The sequence below is a fragment of the Nipponia nippon genome, unplaced genomic scaffold (assembly GCF_047370975.1).
Source record: "Nipponia nippon isolate SJK-2023a ecotype South Korea unplaced genomic scaffold, ASM4737097v1 scaffold_10, whole genome shotgun sequence".
Taxonomy (NCBI): Eukaryota; Metazoa; Chordata; class Aves; order Pelecaniformes; family Threskiornithidae; genus Nipponia; species Nipponia nippon.
In genome coordinates, this window is record NW_028262291.1 from 28109063 (window position 1) to 28127278 (window position 18216).

Here is an 18216-nt window from a genome sequence, read left to right on the forward strand (position 1 = left end):
GGAGGTAACAGCCAGTAAGTGATGCAAGAATACCACTACCCCTTTCATATTTTACCTTGATTTTCCCTTCTTGTGAAAACAAGTATCTCCCTTGCTGTATCTTGCCCAAGTTCTCTGACCAAACAGGCTTGGGAAGCACGAAACAAAAAAGGGTGAGTTTGAGATATAAAGTGTGCAGGAACTGTGGGAAGTTCAGCCCCAAGATGCCATTACGCTGTGGTAACCCCCTGCAGCACCTTCCCTTGGTCTCCTCACCGGTAGATCCACCACAACCTTCACTGCAACTACCCACCATTATGAATGTCCCACTCATTTAGGAGTCCTGGGTGCCTCAAGGCCCAGCCAGTCGTCTCCCAAAGCAATGGAGAGGCAGGCTACCATGAAAACCAAGCTCTGGGACGGGGGCTGAACTTTGTAGTCAGGTCAGACATTGAGCACAGGCCCGCCTGCTTCTACTTCACTCAGAGACACATGCTCTGCAGCTCGACCTGTGCCCCAAACCATATGGTGAAGAGAGAAACAAAAAACAGTTTTGATCCCCTCCAGCTTCTTCAGTCTTGGAAAACTCTGCAGAGGGATGTGGGTAAAGCCAAATCTTGAGTTCAGCAATTAATTCATTCTCTGGCTGCCCCAGCTGGACCACATGCTAAGGTCTCTCTGCCCCATTTAAGTGAACATGGGCATTGGCACACATAAGCACGGAACAGTGGTAGGTGTGTTACTAAGAGTCACCAAACTCTTCACTGGGCTGGTGAAGAAATCTGCGATGAGGGAGACTACATAGCACACAGTTCCCAAGGGCTGCAAGTTACTGAAATGCAGACTACTGAGTGTTTCCCCCCGGGAGCACTGACTGTTTTACACAAATATGTTTGAGCGTTTATAAAATGCCAGGTCCTGGAGCCAGGAGATTGCAGGAGAATCCCAGCTTTATCTCTTTCCAAATCCTTTTCTGCTCCTTGTACATGTGGAGAGAAGCACAGAGCATCCCACTGGCAGTACTTGAAAACCAAACCCAATCAGAAAGAACACAATGTGTATTTTGAAAAAAAAACCTCTCCTGGCTTTTAGGTCAATCTCCTGATTTTGCAGGGTGGGGCTCATTCTTTTTCAGCAGCAGGGGCTGCCTGCACTCCAGCGAGGCCGGGCAGCAGGCCGTGCCCCAAGGATGAGAGCAGCTGGGCAGCCGTGTCTCCGGCAGATGGGAGGCTCCAGCCACGCGCACACCTCAGCCAGACCATGCCTGACAGTCCCTGGTCCGGCACCAGTGGCTGGCCTGGAAGCCAGGGCCACAGGACTCGTGTCACAGATGGGAGGAAGGAGTGCGGCAGAGCCTCAAGGAGTACTCCATGAGCTGCAGTGGTAGCAGAGGGGTGGGTGAGGGGACTGGCTCTCTGGCTGCGGTTCTCCCCTTCAATTCGAGATGGGGGTGATCGAAGCGGGGCTATAAAAATGAGCTTCCCCCTCAACAGCCCTGCAGCTGACCCTGCCCTTGCTCACACCTATTGCACCCCGTAAGAGAGAGCAGAGCTGGGCCCTCCTCCAGCTCCTGCTGCCCATCCCCACTGCAGGGATGGGAGACTTCATTATTTGCTTCCAAGGAAGCAAATTCCCCTGGTGATCAGTCGCCCAGCTCTGCGTATTAGGAGCACAAGCGCTCACCAGATTGTTGGGCAAGGGAGCCAGGGGCCTTGCTTTGGGGCTGTGGGAACAGCTTGCTTCTTTCAGGTGAGCAGCAGCAGATGGGAGGGAGATCCTTCGGGCTTGCTTTGCAAGGGGAAAAGGCAGGGCAAGGGCTGGGGTACCACATGCACAGGGAGTTGCCCTGGATTTGGTGGGAGCTGGGATCTCTGCCTTTGTTGGAGGAATGGGCTTTCCCTGTATTCACCAAGTCCGTTCAGCTCTCTCTCAAGAGAAACCTGACACAGGCACATTATGCCCAGGACCTTGTATTCCTCCAAAGAGCCCAAGAGCAGAAACAGTGGGTTTGAGAGACTGGTGTGAGGGACCTCCCTCCGCGCAGCTGCCCTAGAAGCAGCCAGAGGTCTGCAGGGCAATGGGGAGGGCAGCATGAGCCCAAAGGGCTGCAGGGAGAAGGAGGAAGAGATGTGAGAAACGCGCCTTCCCTCCCTCCCTCCTCTTGCTGCAGCGCAGCCTGGCCGTCCCAACACAAACATTCCAGGCTCGCTAACCAAACCCAGCTGCCTCGCTGCTGCCACGGGCCGAAAACCAGCGCCTCGCCGAGCAGCACCCGTCCCACCAGGAGCCAGGGGAGCCTGCCTTTCTCTTCTCACCTCCCTGCCCCAGCACTCCCCTAACTTCCCTTCCTGCCCACCCTGCCCTGCCCACAGAGGGTCAGGTCTAGCCCCTCTTACCTGTTTGCATTTTCTAAGGTCTCCACTTTTTTCCAGAGTTCATTGTTTTCTGTTGTGTATGTCTCAACCCTGCGGGAATAAAACCCATAGCTGGTTAGTTACAAAGGCCAGACAAATAAAGCAAAAGCAGTCCTTGCCTCTCTCAGGGTGTAAAGGCTCAGTGGCCCCATCCATCACCTGCAGATATGGTCCTGGAGCCAGATGTCCCTGGCCTGTCTGGCTGCCGCCAGCCCCAATGGACCAGGGATAAGATTGCAGGTGGACAGTTACTTGTGAGATTTCCCAGTTCAGGCTTTCCCGAGGGCTGGGAGAGCCAACAGCACCCAGTGACAGGCAGGTCAGGTCAGGACAGACCCAAAGTTATGCAGGCATTTCCATCACTTCCAAACCCTGCTAAGGAGCATGGAAAAGGAACAGGGGGACAAATTCAAACTTCTTCTACTCAGACTGAGAATCTGCCGTGGTTGCACACCTTGCATATGAAAACCAGGCAGTTCTGTGCAAATGCTGGGCCAGCTCCAACTGCAGGCACTTGAGGGCAGCAGAGAACCTGCAGGCTCCCTCCCACTGCTTCAGAAGGGAAAGTGGTTCGGCTGCACTTGGGGCGAGGGAGGGGGAATGCCTCCAGGCCCGGAGGAAGGCAGGCCAGGGACACAGCCTGATCCTGCTGGAGGTTTCCAGCACAGCCTCCGAACCAGGCGTTCCGTGTAAAAACTGGGCTTGCAGCAAAGGTGTCGAACTGAACGGTGAAGGGCCCAAGTACAGGTTTTGACAAACCAGCTCTTACAGAAAGCCAAGTTGACCAAAGACTTGTTGCATTAAAAAAAAATCACTGAATGCTGCTTTTGGTTCACATTTAAACCTGGCATTGTTTGAAAGCCATCTGTCACAGCAATGCGCTAGCGTAACAAACCACTGAGTACGTACAGGCACCACAGCCATGTCTGGGGAAGAGGCCCCAGCACAGAAAGCCCTGGACCTGCCACTTGAGCAAGGCCAGCCAACTCCCCAGCCCCGGCTTGAAGGGTCTGGGTGTCATTAGCTGGAGGTGATATGCTCTGATGCCTGGAAATACACATGCATGACGAGGTGCTGCTTATGGAAGGGCATGACAACTTGAAGGTGCCTTGAGTCATCTGTTTTCATTCAGCATTTCTACAAACTTAGAGAATATAAACAAATAGCATCAGGGAGAAGAGTTAATTAAGGTCAGATTTGGGAGTTGTTTTTTTCCATTTTGCTGATCTTAGGTGGTGTTAATAACAGGGAAGAAGATGGTATTTAAACAGAAATGTGAATTTGCACCTGGATCCCGGTGTTCTTCTTTGCCTGGGAATGCCCATCAGGGGCTGCTAGTACAGAGGGGATCACAGGATCAGGCCCTCAAGAGTTATTTTCTACCCTGTCAGTGTCATGTGATGTCACCTTAGGCTTATGCCTGCTCTACATGCAGGACCTCATTGCAAGGAGAAAAACAAAGCTCACAGAGGGAACAATGGAAGGGGAGGGAGTGTGGGGAACAACTGTAGTGCAAGGTTTTTCTTGCTATCAAATACTTGTGTGTCCACCTTTATGGGAAAGAGAGGGGGGAAAAGATGTGGTCAGTGCCCTCAGAGGGCCTGCTGCTTATGGGACAGACAAAATAGAAGCAACTTCTAGTGGGGAAACATGACTCTTACCCAAAATCCTACCTTGTTGGCAGCCAAAATGTCCCGTGTTCTGCAGGGGACCAGCCAAACCAAGCAGTTGGAAACACAAGGTTTTTAGAGCAATCTTTATCCTGCAAGAGGATTTCTAGGAGGGAGGGGAGTAGAGGCAGGATCCCAAACCAAACTTCTTTTGGGGGCTGTACATGGACAGGGCTCCTTTTTCAAAGGTAAGACTGAGAAGGAGAAACTTACTTTTTCTCTAGACATTCCACATATTCTTTCTTCTTCCTGCGACTCTCCTGAGCAGAGATCTGTGAGGGGGGCAGTCATCAGAGAGGAATCAGTATCATAAGCCTCTAGACATTTCTTTGTGGCTCCCTCATCTTGTCTGTTCCCTGCACACACAGCACCCTGAAGGTAAATGGGGAAGTTGCCTTCCAGTCTGCCATTGCTACTGGTCTTCAGGCCAAAACTGGGAGGGATGGATGCTGTAGGCATGCAGCTTTCTTTGGCCTGTAGGCCACAACAATTTGTTGCAGTATGCCTGACCCCCTCACTGCTGAGAGCATCTTTAGGGTTGCTTTGAACTCCTCTGACTCACATGGGTACGTGCTGTGGCCATCTGGGCAGATTCTGCCCCAGACCCCTTCTGAGTCACTGGGTGACTAATGCAGGGTCTCATCATTTCTCCCACGGGATGCTTTCTAATCACAGCCTAAAGTCTCACAGCCTCTGCCTGGCTAATGAGCTCTGTGCATCACCCATCCTGCACCATGCAATGGCTCTTGTTTCCCTGCCCCTCCAGCAAGGCCTGACCAGGCCAGTTTCTCTGATCCGTGATGCCTTAGCTTGTGGGCCCCATCCCAGGCCACGCACTCCCAGGAGCCGGACTGGAAGCCACACTCCCCAGACAGGGCTGCATGCACAGCATTCATGCACAGATGCCCCATGGCACCATTTCTGTGGGTTGGGAGGCTCGTGCCAGTGCACCAAAGGCAGGATCCCACCTTCTCTGAGCTGCACTGCAGCTGAGAAGGTGAAGGTAACTATAGCGTTGGTCAGCTGAGGATGCTCTGGAATCATGGGAACTGCACAGTTGTTACATTTTTTTGCAAATAGTCACCTTGTTCTTGATTTTCCTCCTGACCCTCTTCAGTGCTTTCTCCTCTGCTTTGGTGAGGGGCAGCTTGGTAGGAATGGGGTAGCCCTCGGCAATCAAGGTGCGTTTCTCCTCTTCAGTCAAGAGCAGTGGGCCAGAGGTCCCTTGTAACTTCTGAAACACACAGAGAGTAGCAATCAGCATCAGCAAGGAGTTCTATCCCAGTGATCCTCCTTAAAGCCTTGCAGAGCAGCTAGTGACTCAGTACAAATAGGTGCAGGGCAATGTTCTTTCCTGCTCTCAATCTGATCCTGGGGGCACAGCTCAGCAGCTGCCTTCCTCTTTCACTTGGGAGGGCATCTGCTCCTTCATGGCTGGCTACACATTTGCACTGCAGGACCCCACCAAATAACTTTTGGGCAATGGTTAAAAACCAGAATGGTTATGGGAATTCTTGGTTATTCATTTCTCTTCCATTAACCTGCTCAGAAAGTCCTCCAGTGCATGGTCCACTTCCCAAAGTATGGGGTGAAAGACAGCACTTGCTAAAACAAAATAGCTGCTGGTAGGCATTGTGCAAGACTCTCCTCACTCCTGCGAGCACTATCCTGTCCCCCCACCCCTGTGCTAGGACATCACATTGCCTTGCCAAAGCATTTCAGTTTGGAGACCTTAACAAGGGCAGGATCCCCCCACATGAGCCTCGGAAAGCCTCCAGCCCCCTCTGAGCACCAAGGAGCCCTGTGTCCCAGTGACACCCTGCTGCCTCCTTACGTGTGGTGCCGTGAGGAGAGGTGAGGAGGAGATGGCAGTAGAAGAGCGAGCAGCGGGCCGGGCTGGGCTGGAGGGAGGCAGGGACCGGGGGCTCTGGGATCCGTCGCTGTCACTGCCATGGCTGCTGGGTGGAGTTGGAGGCATCTGCACCAGGTCATCTACTGAGAAATAAGAACATCAATTCAACGGCTGTCATGTCAGCCTGTTGGTGCAGGCATAGGGCCCTGAGTAGCAACAGGAGAAGGCACCGCCATAACACAGCACAGAAAGGAGAGGGTGATGAGTCTCACAAGATGGGGTGGGTCTGAGAACAAGGCTGGACTGAGCACTGCCCAAGACAGAGATGAGGCTGACCTCAAATGTGCTAAACTAGGAACTGTAGGAGTCAGAGAGCTGGCAGGGGCTTTGCCAGGACACTGAAGGTATTTACAAAGCAATAAGGTACTCCGGTGTCAACCAAAATGGAGTACAAAGCCCGTGATGTTTTGCTCCATAGCCTGTTCACAAGTACAGGAAGCTCTGTAAGAGAAGAGCTCTTCCAAAAGCACCACAGGGCTCACACACTTGCCAGCACACTTGATCCAAAGGGGCTCCGGTCACTCTGTTGGTTGCCAAGCACTTGAAAACTGTCCCCACTTTGTACTGGAGAGCCCTGGGGGCCTTAATGGAGGTGGGAATATGCCTAAGGAATGTCTCTCTGTGGCAGTGGGAGTTCCTATAGTGCTTTCATTTGTGCATCGGCAGATTTTCAGATGCTTGGGTTTCTTTCAAATTAAACTGGATCCTGAATTTCCTGACTTTCAGATGGTTGTTTTTGGATAACACTACAGTCCCTCTGAGGATTTTAAAGGCATTCTTGCATATTTCCAACTCTGAGGTAGCCTGTTTTGCCTGGGAGTCCCTGTCTGAACAATTCTGTGCATGGCTGCTGATCCAGACACTGATCTGAGTTGGAACAGTGCAGTGCTCACTCCTCTATTGGTCTGTGCCCCAGTATTACCTTGCATGCATGGCTCTGCTCTCAGGTGTTTTCTTTCCTCCCTGTATAGTAATATCTATATCTGAGTAAAATAGAGGGATGTAAGTTGACCAGCAAATTCTATTTTCTTACCTGCAGGTACATTTAGAAACTGGTTCACCTCTTTGGGTTCAGCTTTGATCACAGGTGCTGGAGTCATTTCTATGGGAGTCTGTGGAAGAGAAGCAGAAAGAGCTCTTGGGTGTTGCCACCTGCCCTGCCCAGAGGGCTCCTGCCAGTTCTGCTCACAGCCGCTGCTCCCCTGCTCTCTGTACTGCCCCATCTCATAGCTCTGCCCCGAAGCAGCCTCTCACTACACATAACAGAAACCAGGAGTCCAAACATAAGCCCCCTGAAGTCTGCGTCGCTGGGCACACAGAGTGCAAACATATGTTTGCAGAGGAAGAGGCAGTGGCAGATGGATATGCTGCCAAGCCATGCACTGAGTACCTCTGAAAGGGAGATGACTTTTATCCTTGGCAATTCTTCCCTTGCTAGACCCAGACAGTGCAATTTAAACCAACCTCTGCATTATCATGGGAAGTCCCTCTTTGATCTGCCTTCATTAGAAATAGGAGTATAGAGGTTGTACAGAAACAGAAACAGAACAAACCCCCTGTCCTGCTCACATGATTTTCACCAGGGCCACTGGGCAGCTGTTTCCAGTCGGAGGGGACTGAGAGTTAAATAAAGAGTAGATTTATTCCCATCTGGGCTATGCTGCCCCTCAGCTCCCTGGCTCACCAGCCCCCAGCTCACCATAGGCTGGGGGAGTTTTTACACTAAACAGACACATTGCAATCTCCTCCAGACTGTAAACACAGCTGAGAGAGCACCATGGTATGGCCGCTGAGCGCACACAGCAGAGCTTCAAGGGCACAGCAAGTTCAAGCTGTGTAAATAATGGAGTAAGTTTGTGCACAGTTTTGGCTGGAAGTACCCATTTGTTTTGGATGGTTGTTTAAATGAAAAGATGCTCAGCATGAGTGAAAAAAGGAAGTGAACCCCAGAGATGCTCTACTGTTATCTACTGAGCTGCTACAAGATAGCCAAGGTCTGTGTGAGACTGGTCAAACCTTCCCATCCAACACGGCTGGACTCAGGGCCAGCCGAACCAAGTCCCCAGCTTATGCCCACTTACCAGTGGCATAAGTGAGCTTCCTTCAGACAAACAGACTTCTTAAGAACTTCTTAGATATGACCAAAAGACTTGGCCCCTTGTTTCTAAGAAATAATAATTCCTGCTGCTTCATAGGAAAAAGCAAGCAGGACCTGGAGTGGGACCTCCATTTCCAGTGAGCAGCTGAGAAAAGTGAGAGGCCCAAAGCCATGAAAAAGGCAGTGGCAGATCAGGGGTCTATACTCACGAGTAGTGGGGTCATTGGCATCACATTCATTGACACTGTTCTCCGAAAAATGAAAATAAGCCAAGAGTGGCTATAGAGATACTGGCAGATTGGAGGGGACAGGTGTCCAGCACGTGCAAGTTTAAAAGCCTTTGGCTTTTGTGCCAAGGAAACACGCTTGTATTTAACCGAGATTGTAAAGCCTCCTGTGCTGGAGAAAACCCTACTTCCATCGTTTTCTCTGGAAGGATAAGCTGTCTTGTAGCTTCACTGCAGGAATCAAGAACACAGTTCTAGCTAGCATCAGGCGTGCTGCTCCTCTGACTGCCATTTCAAGAGGAGAATGGCAAATAATGCAGTACCCGGGCTTTGTATCACCTTCTCCTGTCTGTCCAGCGGCTAAATCACCTAGCAGGACCCTGCAGTCACATGGCTGGGTCCGCATCACCAGGGTGCCGCTGTGTGAGAGCCCGGGTTCCCGATGGATCTTAGATGGGCTCACCTCCTCGGGGACTGGCAGTCTCTGCAGAGGGTTGAGGTTCAGCACTGGTATGGAGCTGGCAGCTAGCTGGGACTCAGGCAGGTCTAGAGCCAGGTTCTGTTCCTGTTTCACCATGATGGAGCAGAGCTTGGGCCCCAGCGACCACACTCCATTCTCCAGCTCTGAAACATGCACAACGTGAGAGTCAAACTCCAGCAAGAACAGGACAAGATAAAAAAAATCCACGCAGACAGCTTCCCACCATCTGGGGAGGCTGCCTTTCCAAGTTTAGCACTGTCACCACACAAGCGTGTGCAGGCCCACAACACAGAGTACAAAAGGGAATGAACCCCCAGCATGCGCAGAACAGACAGGACAGAGCTAGAGGGATTGTGTCTCTGCTCTGCTCTGACTGTGCAGACCAAGCGCTGGAGGACAGCTGCAGGGTTTCTTCCCCCAGTGGTGTCCCGGTCTTGTCCTCTGGAGCTTATTTATATTTAGAGCTCAGTGAGAGGAGGATGCTGGGCTGTTGCTCCTGAGGCAGCATGGCCAGCATCACAGAGCTGCCAGGTGTGTTACCAAGAATAGCACCATCTTTGTGCTAGAGAACTGTCGAGAGGGCAAGCACGATGACCGTGAAAGGCTGACAGGTGGCTGTACGTGCTGCTTTGGCCTCCCGCCAATGTTGTGCCAAGTACCAGAGCTTTGTTGCGTGACAGTAGAAAGGAAGATCCATTTCTGTGGAAGGAAGTCCAGTGTGGCACCTGCCTGTCAGGCTGCTCCCACGGCTGCTCCCCTCAGTCTCACCTCTGAGGCTCCCTCCTCCACCCCGCATGCTCAGGGGGACCGCTGCCTACAGCCATGCCCCGCTGCCATTTCTGGCAGGGACCGAAGCAGCAGCGAGGGAAAGGAAGTGTCTGAAGAGAACTGAATGGAGCTGTGTGCGGATGCTCCCCTCGCCCCCTGCCTGCTCTGTCCTATGCACATCTGCGGCGTGAGCCTGGCTTGTCACTGGAAGCAGAGATCCCAGGAGCTGGACCTAAGGCAGTGGTGGATAAGCTGCAGCTCAGATGGGGGAAAAAACTGCTCGGCAGGAGAGCTGCCTGGGCTCTGCTCTGAAGTTTTGTTCCCCTCATTGCTCTTCAAACACTTCAGCCTGCCAAAAAGCTACTCCTAGCTGGCCTGGAGCCTGCATCCTCCTCCCTAATCCTCATCCCTTCCCCTTTTTATCTGACAACGAGAAACGCATTTGTCTTGATGCAGGACAGACTATTGCTAAGTGTGTCACCAGGTAGTGCCCCAGTTGGCTCAACACGAGGCCACAGTCAGGCTCACTCCCTGACCCCTCTACACTGCTGTCTGCATACAGCACTCACAGACCCAAGGGTGTTGCCTAGCTGCCTACTGCCCAAAGCAGCTCTGCAGTGCAGGTCTCAGTCCAGAAGATATCCTGGCAAGATGAGAGGGCGAGAAAGGTCCTTCTCAGCTCCAGAAAAGCCTGCACAAAGAAGGGTACAAGCAAGCAGCTGTTCATGTGGGAGCTACCATCTGAACTAAACTTAAAGGTGGCCTAACGTCATCTTTGCCCAACTCAGACTCCGGTGCCCTCAGAAGAGGACAGGGCAGAATCCTGCCTCTGGCTTTTGTGTGGACACAGCGGTGTTAAAGCTCGGGCAAGAATTATATCAGTTAACACAGTGTTGCCCTTGCCAGTGGAATATGTTCTCTTCCTGTCTTTGGTTTGGCACCTCGTATTTTGCTGCCTGGATAGGTCTCTCTAGCAAAGGCTCATTCCTTCCAGCTCCTTGTGCGACTGGACATCTTCAAGCACAGACAGGAGTTGCTGTGGCTGCTCCGTGTGCCTATCAGCTGTGCGTGCTGCTCTCAGTGCTGCTGGATTGCTTCCTAGAGCTTCCCACAATGCAGCAGGGCCAATGTCGTCAGGCAGCGTCTCAGGCAGGGGTGCACTGCACAGCCGTGACAATGGAGAGGCTGCTGAGCAGACACAGACTGAACTGCATTTTCCTTGTCCTGCTAAGAACACCAAACCCGCAGCTGGTAGTGAAGTCCCAGTTACCCCTGATATGCAAACAAGCCCCTTCTGATGGAAGGAGGCAAAGCGTTAACACAGCCACAAGTATTTGCAGCCAGAAAACTTGGACTGAATTCTTCTGACTGACCACAGCCTGTCATGGAGATGAGGGACCTTGAGAGGTCTTCCAGTCTATCCCACTGCTCTAAGCAAGTTCAACTAAACCTGTGTCAGTCCTGACAGATGGTTGTCCGACTTGATCTTACCCCTCTGCAAAGTGATGAAGAATCCACAGCTTTCCACATTAAATATCTTCTACAGTTTCACTATGCCCACTATAGGAAGGTTTTGCCTACTGGCTAATCTGAAGTTCCCTTACTGTGATTTTAAGCCTCATCTTCCTCATCCTCCCTTTCTGTTGCAAAGCTCTGCATTTCTCTTTTTCTCAGAGGCGTGGGGCATCCTCTGTCTGGGAGGACTGCTGCTGAAGCAAGTTACCAGACAAGGGAGAGCAGACCACCAAGGGCTCTCCCCGTTCAGACTTGACTCAGCGAGAGAGCAGCCCCCAGTGCTGTCAGTCCAGACAGTCCAAGGAGCAGACACCCAAATAAGTACGCGCTGTCCTCCCATTTCCTGCCTACATTCTGACCCTGCTCTCTTTCCCACCCTCGGAGATTTATCTGGGGAGTGATTGGGTTACAGAATCAGAAACACATAAGCCATAAGAGGGTCAATGAGGGACTGAGGAGAAGGCATTTTGCGTGGACACATCTATGTTCTGCTGCCTCAGAGGACGTTTCAGAAGTATGGCCAGTCTGTAACCACTGCAGATTTCACTGTACGTTGCTGGGTGAGGCATGCCAGGAAGCTTCTCCTCTGCTCTAGATACTCTGTACTTAATGGGAGGAAGTACGTTTGAAAGATATCCATAGCTGCCCTGGGTTGAGGAGGTGAGGCAAAGAGCAGTGAGGAAGCAGGACCTGTACGGGAGTGCGGGCACTAGCCCGAGGCTGGTCCAGCACCTGCTGTTCTGCACAACCACAGCTCCCCCTGCTCCTGGCATCAAATCATGCCCTGCAGAACTGAGGGCTGGTACTGAGAACCAAAGCAGCCAGTCCATATGTGCAAACCATCCTGAAAGCAGACTCCACTGATAAGCAGGGTCACAATGCACCCAGCGGCTTGCCCTAGCTGACCTGTGTTAGTGGGAACCATATGGGAAGGGGCAGGATTTGGAAGTGTTTTGGAGATCTGCAGAAAAGCTGGGAGGAAGCTGATAAATAGCAAGCCTCAGCCAGCTCCAAGCCCAGACAGAGCCCAGGCATTCCTGAGGAGCTCTGCAGACCAAGCAGAGCTTGCTTAATGTTAAAGAAAAGCCATTCCTGGGTAATTAATTTGAAGTGAACGTCTAAAAGGACTGAGACTGGATGGATCTGTGCCAGAAGGACTGCACAGTGTTGCAAATACTGGACCTGACTCAGGGCTACACTAGAATATGACTCACATCCAATTACAAGCCAAGATATCCCTGGAAAGACGGGTTGAATTATCCCACTGCAGGACTAGGTGCATAGATACCCCAGTTCCTGCCACATTAATGCTAGGCCTGACTCCCTGTATAGAGCTTATCTGCACTCTCAGAGAGCAAGTGCCAGGTCCATCTCCAGCTCTCCTGGGTTATGCGCTGTACACCCTGTGCTGGCCTCTGCCCAAGGTTCAGTGTCACACTCTGTTCAGGAGAGTCATGGTCTTGCCTTGGAGACACTGCAGCTGAAGCAGGGGCATGTCCAGACACAGAGGAGAGGAGCAGAAGTGGTGACAAGTGTCTCAGAGAGAAGTCCCTGAGTCTGCAGGCAGACTTCATTTCACTGCTTTCTACATACTCATGCTTTTTGCTTCTCTCAATCCCAAGCCTCATCTCCTCCTATTCATTTGCAGGGGCAAAATAAAGATGTGTCTGTGTGCTCATGCTGGTTTGGTTTTTGTTAGTCACCCAGTTGCCTGTTTGGGCTGAGTGCCCTCCAAGACTGTACTGGGGTTAAAGCTAAGGAAAACCAAATGAAAATGGAAAGCTTTTTTGATACTAAGGCAGAGCTTGTGTGGCTTGCCATGAGCCTCTCTCCCAGCACCTCTTTGAGTGGCCCCTAAGGAATGTAGCGCTGATGGCCGTGTCCTTTGCAGGGACCAAAGGGGCAGAGGAGGCCAGCTCCTCTCCTCCTGCCTTGGCGTTAGTACCAGAGAGCTGGGATCATTCCTGGCCATGAGAGGGAAGCCTCTGTCCCGGGTCTCACTCTCGCTCAAAGGAATGGCTTTCTTCTGTGTATACTGAGCCTGTGCCACTGCTTTTTCAGGCAGCCTGGTGTCCATCAGCTGTTGGGACACCCACACAGTCCCGCAAATTACAGGACTCTCTGCAAGGACAGCTCTAAATATATCCACCCATCATAAATTATCCTGAAATGAATTGTTTTAAAAATAGGTTTTGAAATGACTGTTCCTCTCTGTCTCCTGCTAAAAGATCTGCTGGTAAAGAAGCCACTTAGCTTTCCACATGTACCAGCACTGGTTGCAGCCAGAGACTCATGCTTCCTATATTCAAGCCAAAACCCTGCTGCCTGATGCCAAAACAGACCTGGATCTAAAAGCATCCACACCCAGGTTTGCAGGGTCCTAAAGCGATATTGCCTGTTGCTTGCCAGAAGCTGCCAGCACACCAAACCACAACCAATTATCATCCTTGCAAATAACAGTTAGCCCGGCAAAGGAGCAATGTGACTGTCGGAGCACAAACTGAAGGAAAAAATGTGGGCTGTATTTGTCAGCGGCAGATCAAATTCTTCCCTGGATTAGCCATGCGCAAGCCCAAGGAACAGCCAGTTTGTCCTTATATATGGAAGCCAGCCAGAGCCTCTGCTAACAGATGTGCCCGAAGCTGTGCAGTGCACATGTCTCATGCTCACCGTTAGCATTATCTTCAGTCTTGACAGGCACGAGGGGGCTCTGGGGAGCAGAGTCTCCACTGAGGGAGTAGCTATGCTCTGCCTGGATGCCTGGAGTGGGTGGATCCAGGTCCATGTCCAGCAATGGGTTCTTCTCAGCCAGTACTGGGTCATCGAAGAAACTGCTGAAGAGGTCGTTGGAGAAATCCTCCATGTTGTCAGAGAAGTGATCCAGGTTCTCTGAGAAATGCTAAGGAAAGACAAAGGGAGAGAGAGCATTAGTGTCAACTCCAAGAGGGATCTGAGAGCCGTCCCCTGCTCTGAGAGCCAAACCTCAGCAACAGCCCTTTCTGGATGGGAAAAAGCAGTTCCTATCCCTTGCCTGTATCAGTCTGATGAAAACACCTTGAATTACGATAGAAAGGGCCGTGGTGCTGTACATCTTCTCCGCCTGTTTATCTACACCACAAACACTCATGAAACTCTTCCATATTCTCACATCTCCCCTTCCTCTGTGGGTACCTATCTTCGGCTTCCTAGCATCATCTCACTGTGACAACGAACTGAATAGAGCACAAGGCAAGAAATCCCTGTGATGACAAAATGCAAGTGTGGCAGAAAATCACGGTCTTCCGCACCTGTCCTTGGTGACAGACACTTTCTCATGTTCTCTGCCAGCAGCAATAGGCACTCTGATGCCCCAGAGAACATCAACCCAGCTGCTGACTTCTATCGCAGAAAAAAAGATCAGTTAGATCAACATAACAGGAAGGCCCCCTGTTGTATTTAATTTCCTCTGGGATTTCACAGCCCCTCTGTGGACCATATGAGGCTGTCCTCCAGCCAGAGAATGCCTGTGAAATTCTGCTCCCCGATGAAGTTTAAACACTACAGATGGGCTGTTAACAACAAACAATCATTCCACTAATCATTCCAGTAACAGTCAGTAAATCTGGCCAGTGCTGCTGCAGAGCTGGGCTCCTGATGCTACAGGGAACCTGTTTCCTTTGAGGCATATCCTCCTATTCAGAAGTCAAATCACTAACTTTTCCATTTGCTACAACAAAGCATTGGTTGGGCAGGGAGAAAAATGATGGTTGCCAAACACCAGCTGAAAAATTATCCCATTTGTTGGCAGATTGAGGCTTCTGGCTCAGGGAGAGGAAAGAAAAGACAGATACATTCAAGTGACTATATTACACAGACGGAACTGTGTAACTTAAATGAACTGGAGAGAGCTCAGCAGAGTCAGACTGGGTCCCCCCCGCCTGGAAAAGCATCTGGGTGGGCAGAAAGGCATTGAAAGCAGCATATTGAAATACCAAGAGCAACAGGGTATGGATGAGAGAGAGTGGGAGAGAGCACGCATGTCCTAGAGTAGAGACATGAATGCCAATGAATTCTTCCAGTGTGAGAGCTGAGCTCAGGAAAGAGCCCGGCTCCTAGAGGAGCATGGGGTGCATACAGTCCGTCCTTTCCCCAGCACTAGGAGTGAGGGAGGAGTTGGCCAGAGGACCCCGGATGCTGCAGCCTACAGGTTCCTGTTCCTACAGCGAGGTATATTTGCTTTATCTGAGCACAATATCACTCTGTCAACATTACACTGGCTGTCGGAGGGTTGGGGTGAGGCTGTGGAGTGAAGCAGGCTCCAGCTGAACAGACCCACACTTCCCACCAAGTTGGGGAGGGAGACGGTGAGCTGCAGCAATCTCCAACATGCCAGTGCCCTTCACCCTCCAACATCAACCCTCAGCCACTCAGTTTAAAAACTCAGATGCCCACAGAGCATGCTGGGAGCCGGGGGGAGTCCCTGCTGCCTACATTCTGCCTGACACAAGGTTTTTCTCTCTTCACGTCCTTCCCACTTGTCCTGTCCTCCCACTGCCTGGAGCGACAGCCTGACACAGCACCATCTGAGGCTCCCCTGGGAGGGCAGACACTGCATGTGTAAGGTAAGGCAGAGAAGGCACACTTATGCTAAATCCCAGCGTTGAGGCCCTCCCTGGGATGTCTGGGCTGAAGTTTTCTCCACTTGTTCCCAAACCGGAAGCCGAGTTGGCGGGGTAGCTTGGTAAAATCTACCCAGCCATTTCCATCTCCAAGTTGCCTAGAAGCATTTCTGCGCTTGAATCAAGCGACAGAAAACATGTCCCTCTGCTGCTCTTCAGAGGGAGCTGAGTCAGCAGATGGAACTGGGTTAGATATTTATCTAAAAAGCACTGGAAAACCAGGTTTTGTCCTATCCTACAGCTGGAGGGGTATAGAGTTTGAAGTCCTCAGCGTTAACCCCAGAGAGTGCCTGCTCATGTAACAGCTGTTCTTTGTCTTGCTTTCTCTAAACAACACAAGCAAACACAGGATATGAACATGACAGCCTTACGGTAATGGTGAGAACATAACCGCAGAAAAGTGAAGGGATTCAGAGTTCTGGCTGCTAATGCACCACGATGGCACAGCAGAGCCGGGATCCAGCAAGAGGCACTCAAATCATATATACTGTTGTAGCCATCAAAACCAGAACCACCATGTAGCCCTGGAAGAGAAGCAGGGCTGGATGGACAGCTGCAGGGAAAGCTGTCTGCAACTCTGCCACGTGCTTCAAATTTCTTTCACAACTGTGCATTAACAAAGGCAGAGGTGGGAGTGAAGAGAGTCAAGAAGATGCATTTATGCAGTAGTTCCACACACTATCTTTTAGCGGCATCCCACCCACGCTTAGAACAAGGATCTCTTGGTCAGTCAACAGTCTTCCCATTGTAGGACAAACCTACCCAGAGGGAAGAGGCGGAGGTGTGCCTCTGGTTTTATTCTGAAACCAAAAAATCTAGCAGTGGCTAGGGGGTGAGAGTTGAGTAATGAGTGCAGGTGGCTGAGTATCAGAGCCTTAACACGGTCACCAACGTTGGCAGGAGTAATTGCAGATTTCTGGTTCTTCTTTTAGACACCACACAGCAGGCTTGCTGGAGGACCTCGCTGCTTGGAAGTGAGGATGAAGGCACCACTGTTCTCCCAGAGATGCAGGAGTTCAGGTCCCCAAGAGCCCATTCTCTCCCAAGAGACAGAGACCTACTGCACAGTATGGGAAAAACATGGGTGATAAGCGGAGAATGAAACTCGCACCTTCCCTGGGAATCCAGAAATGCTGGGGCACGTACGCCTCTCTGGGCTCCTGGGTCTTATTCTCCAGCACAACTAAATACTGGCAAAGCCGTCTCATCAAAGCAGCCCCCTTTCAGCTCTCGCCAATCATACATATACCAGTGCAACACCTCCAGACATAGACGATGGAGAGAAGGGAGCTAGCCTATAAGACTGGAAATAACTGTGCTTATTATCAAAGAGGGCACCGAGGATCAGACATCCTCAAAGAGTGGAGAGCACCCAGAGCTGTCACAGAGCTGGAGATTGCTATTTTACTCAAAGGTGGCAGCGAGAGGCAGAGGAAAGCAGAAGAAGGAAAGGTAAAGCAAACAAAGATAATGACGTGGCTTTGTAGCTGGCTATATCCACAACGGAGACTACAGGACAAGCAGGAAGCTAAGCCACCATGTCCCAGGAAGACTGCTGTGTCTCTTGGGTTGGCTCTCTTCTCTCCTGATGCCAACAGATACTGTTAACTTCAGGACAGGTTTTGGATTAGCAAAGACAGCCATGCATGCAACCATGTGGTAACAAGAAAAAGTGTCCTCTTGTCCAGCTCCAACTGTGATGAGCATAGTGAGGAGCAGCCCAGAGATTAGTTTGGATAGACGCCATCAAAACCACTGCTAATTAGATCGAGCCTGCTAACCCGGAGTATGCAAACTCTGTCCCACCCAGCCTCGTTGCGGGAGCTGCACCCATCTGGCAAAACTCAGAGAAGGCTTCAGCCGTACTCTTCCTTAACACGTGTGAGACAGCAGGCTCCGGGGAACTGCAGCTCCCAGGGTGCGGTGTCTCAGGGCTGTGTGGATCATGGCAGAGCACGGCAGGCTCAATGCTCCGAGGTTCTGAGCAATAAACAGAAGCAGGTTTATCACCTGACCAAATGGACGGTAGCTTTGTCCTGTCTGGAAGGTCACATGCCAAAGGAGGTGCTGGGTAGCCACTAGCCCTCCCTTCCCACCCAGACTGGGGCCAGCACAGCTGAAGGCCTGCATGTCCTGCCACTAAATGAAACGACTGTGCTGGGCTTTGGAGAGACTTTTGCCAACACCGTGGCAATGAAGATCTTAGCAGACCAGAGGCACATGTTGGTGGAAGGTCCAAGAAAGAGTCACAGGACTCGGACATGAATGAAGGCTGGATGCACAGAGATGCACAAGCAGAGCAGGCTCATCTTCTCACAGCCTCTTCAAGGCCTAGACTCTCTCCTCAAGAGCACCTTCCAGCCAGGCTGAGATCAGCCAGCTCTCGCTCCTCAGGGAATTGGCCAAGAATTTCTAATTGTGATAATGAGGGACTCGGCAACTCTGCTGAGATTCTCCTTTAAGATATCTCAAGTAGCTTTCATGCAGATGGGCC

At 51.3% G+C, this 18216-nt stretch overlaps 1 protein-coding gene across 3 annotated transcripts in view; it reads right to left on the minus strand.

Moving 5' to 3' along the window:
* The window catches only part of CREB3L1 (cAMP responsive element binding protein 3 like 1), a 46438-nt gene that overhangs the window by 7783 nt on the left and 20439 nt on the right, over window positions 1-18216 (minus strand). For 2 of the 3 annotated variants that reach the window (XM_087746779.1, XM_087746777.1), the window contains exons 2-8: window positions 13735-13963; window positions 8764-8924; window positions 7009-7087; window positions 5898-6058; window positions 5148-5297; window positions 4277-4335; window positions 2376-2444 (exon numbers count right to left, since the gene is read on the minus strand). In XM_087746779.1, coding sequence (XP_087602905.1) covers window positions 2376-2444; window positions 4277-4335; window positions 5148-5297; window positions 5898-6058; window positions 7009-7087; window positions 8764-8924; window positions 13735-13963 — 908 coding nt within the window. The remainder of the gene's footprint in view (window positions 1-2375; window positions 2445-4276; window positions 4336-5147; window positions 5298-5897; window positions 6059-7008; window positions 7088-8763; window positions 8925-13734; window positions 13964-18216) is intronic. The other variant, XM_087746778.1, reaches the window with a different exon arrangement.